Source organism: Primulina eburnea, chromosome 18, assembly GCF_022965805.1.
Source record: "Primulina eburnea isolate SZY01 chromosome 18, ASM2296580v1, whole genome shotgun sequence".
Lineage (NCBI taxonomy): Eukaryota > Viridiplantae > Streptophyta > Magnoliopsida > Lamiales > Gesneriaceae > Primulina > Primulina eburnea.
Genome location: NC_133118.1, coordinates 805,847 through 808,096, shown reverse-complemented (window position 1 = coordinate 808,096; position 2,250 = coordinate 805,847). Strand labels below are relative to the sequence as shown.

The window sequence follows — 2,250 nt, the reverse complement described above, 5'->3', positions numbered from 1 at the left end:
AAACCTAAAACTTTAAATAAAAAAAGAAGAGGAAATTATATTTTCGGTCGTTAAATTTGCACTTTATAGTACGGTGTGTTTCGAAGATGAAATAAACAGAAGCTGGTGGGTCTGTGATACTCAAGTTTGATGAAGCCGGGAAGTGATCGTCAGTGTCAAGAGGTAGCATTAACAAAAAGTGGCTCCCGACAAAATTCTAGTTGAAAAGAACATAAATGAATCGATCTCACATCGGAATGATAAAAGTTCCAAGATTTTTGAATATTTATTTTGTTGTTAATTATATACTACAAAGTTTGCAGCATCTTATTATATATGCAAAAATTATGATTTAAAAAAAAACTCAATCATTCATGATTTTAAACATGGCATTTGCCAAAAAGGCAGAGATCATTTTTCTTCCAAAGACTGAGTCCAGGCGTTGTCTCCATGTCGATGTCTTCTTTCTTCATTCCATGGGGCAACTCCCAGTCAAAGGAGTAGAGAAGATTGGCAACTGCGAGCTCCACGATTGCGATTCCCAGATTGATTCCAGGGCATCCTCTTCGACCTGATCCAAATGGGAGCAACCCGAAATCCTGCCCTCTGTAATCTATAGTGCTGTCCAAGAATCGATCCGGGTTGAACTCCGCGGGATTTTCCCAGTACTCAGGGTCTAAGCCGATTGCGTGAAGATTCACATAAACTACTGTTTTTGGAGGGATTTCGTATCCATCTATGGTGCATGTTTCTATGGTTTCCCTTGGCACTGAGAGCGGACTGGGTGGAAACAATCTTAATGTTTCTTTGATGATTGCTTTTAAATAAGCAAGATTTGGGACATCATCTTCACCCACAGCACCTTTGTTTCCTACTAAGTTTCGGACTTCTTCCTGTGCTTTCTTCATCGCGTGGGGCGTCTTCATCAGAGCCGTCATTGCCCAAACAATCAGTGCTGCACTTGTTTCTGTTCCAGCTACGAATATATCCTGTAATAATCATATGATAACTAATTAGTAATTCATCTTAGAATTTGAAGTGGTATTATTTAAAGAGTTGGTTTTGGTTCGATCCCGACTAGCAGTCACATTACAATATTTCAAATTTGAATAAGATGGTTGAATTGATTAGTACGATGAGGACTCCCTTGATGTTGTCCCATCCGAGATTGACCGAAGCGGCTTCGTCTTGTTTCAACCTGATCAACAGAGCAAGAATGTTATCATTCACTGATTTGGGCTTCTTTGGATCAAGCTGATCATCTACAAGTTCTTGGCAGAACATATCCAAATCCTTAAACACCTTCTCTAGTCTAGAATTCATTCCACTTAATTTATCAATCCAACCCAATGAAGGAAAATAATCGCCCACGAAGAACCCCGCCAGCATCGCTTGAGTTTCTTTGAAAACCTCGTTGAACCTTCTTTTTTCTTCATCATCGTACTTCTTCCCGAATCCGGCTCTACATATAACGCCGTTGGTCAGCAAGAACGCGGCCCGGCTCAAGTTTATCAACTCATTGGAATTGGACTTCTTGATCATATCTTTAATCATGCAAGAAACTTCATCTTCCCGAACGGGTCGAAATGAGATCGTCTGCTTAACACTAAATAGATGAAAGAGGCCTATTTTTCTCATTTCCCTCCAAGTTTCATTGTATGAAGACACGGTAATATCTGAGCAATTGTAAGTTAGTTTTCTCAAGCAAATAAACTGTGGCCTCCCCGAGAGAGCCATGTCATTGTTTTTCAGGGCTAGTTTGGCTACTCTTGCGGAAGAAACCACGATGGCGGCTCGACAGCCGAATTTCATCGACATGAGGGGGCCATACTGTTTTGCAAGATCGTAGAGGCACAAGTGTGGACGGTCGGGATCGAATTGATGCAGGTTTCCGATGATCGGAAGTCCTTTCGGACCTGGTGAGAGTAGGCCAGTTCTCTTGCGTTTGAAGAGATTAAAAAGGAAAAATATCGAGAAAGAAAGCACAGCCAGTTGAAGAAACATGGTTCCTTGATTGAACTAAGCTAAAGAACATGGTTCAGATAGTGTTTTCCCTGATATTTATAGGAAATATTTGACGAGGAGAAAGGCCGTTTCTGTGATGTTCGGATTGACGGGGATTATCGAGACTATTGTTATACCGTCGAAACATCAGTTGGTTGATATTGATCAGATTCGGTAGTGATTTCAATTATATCGTGATATCGTCGATATGAATTGGATTGTATTTCAATTGACATTGATCGGATTATGTGTTTTGATTTGAATATT

The 2,250-nt window shown here is 40.2% G+C and overlaps 1 protein-coding gene across 1 annotated transcript; it reads right to left on the bottom strand.

Moving 5' to 3' along the window:
- Window positions 1-237: 237 nt before the first annotated feature.
- Window positions 238-2,020, bottom strand: LOC140820108 (strychnine-11-hydroxylase-like). Its single transcript, XM_073180427.1, has 2 exons — window positions 1,114-2,020; window positions 238-968 (listed from the first exon to the last, which is right to left on the bottom strand). Exons 1-2 carry the CDS (start codon window positions 1,981-1,983, stop codon window positions 360-362), a joined length of 1,479 nt encoding a protein of 492 aa, XP_073036528.1. The 5' UTR covers window positions 1,984-2,020; the 3' UTR covers window positions 238-359.
- Window positions 2,021-2,250: the final 230 nt, after the last annotated feature.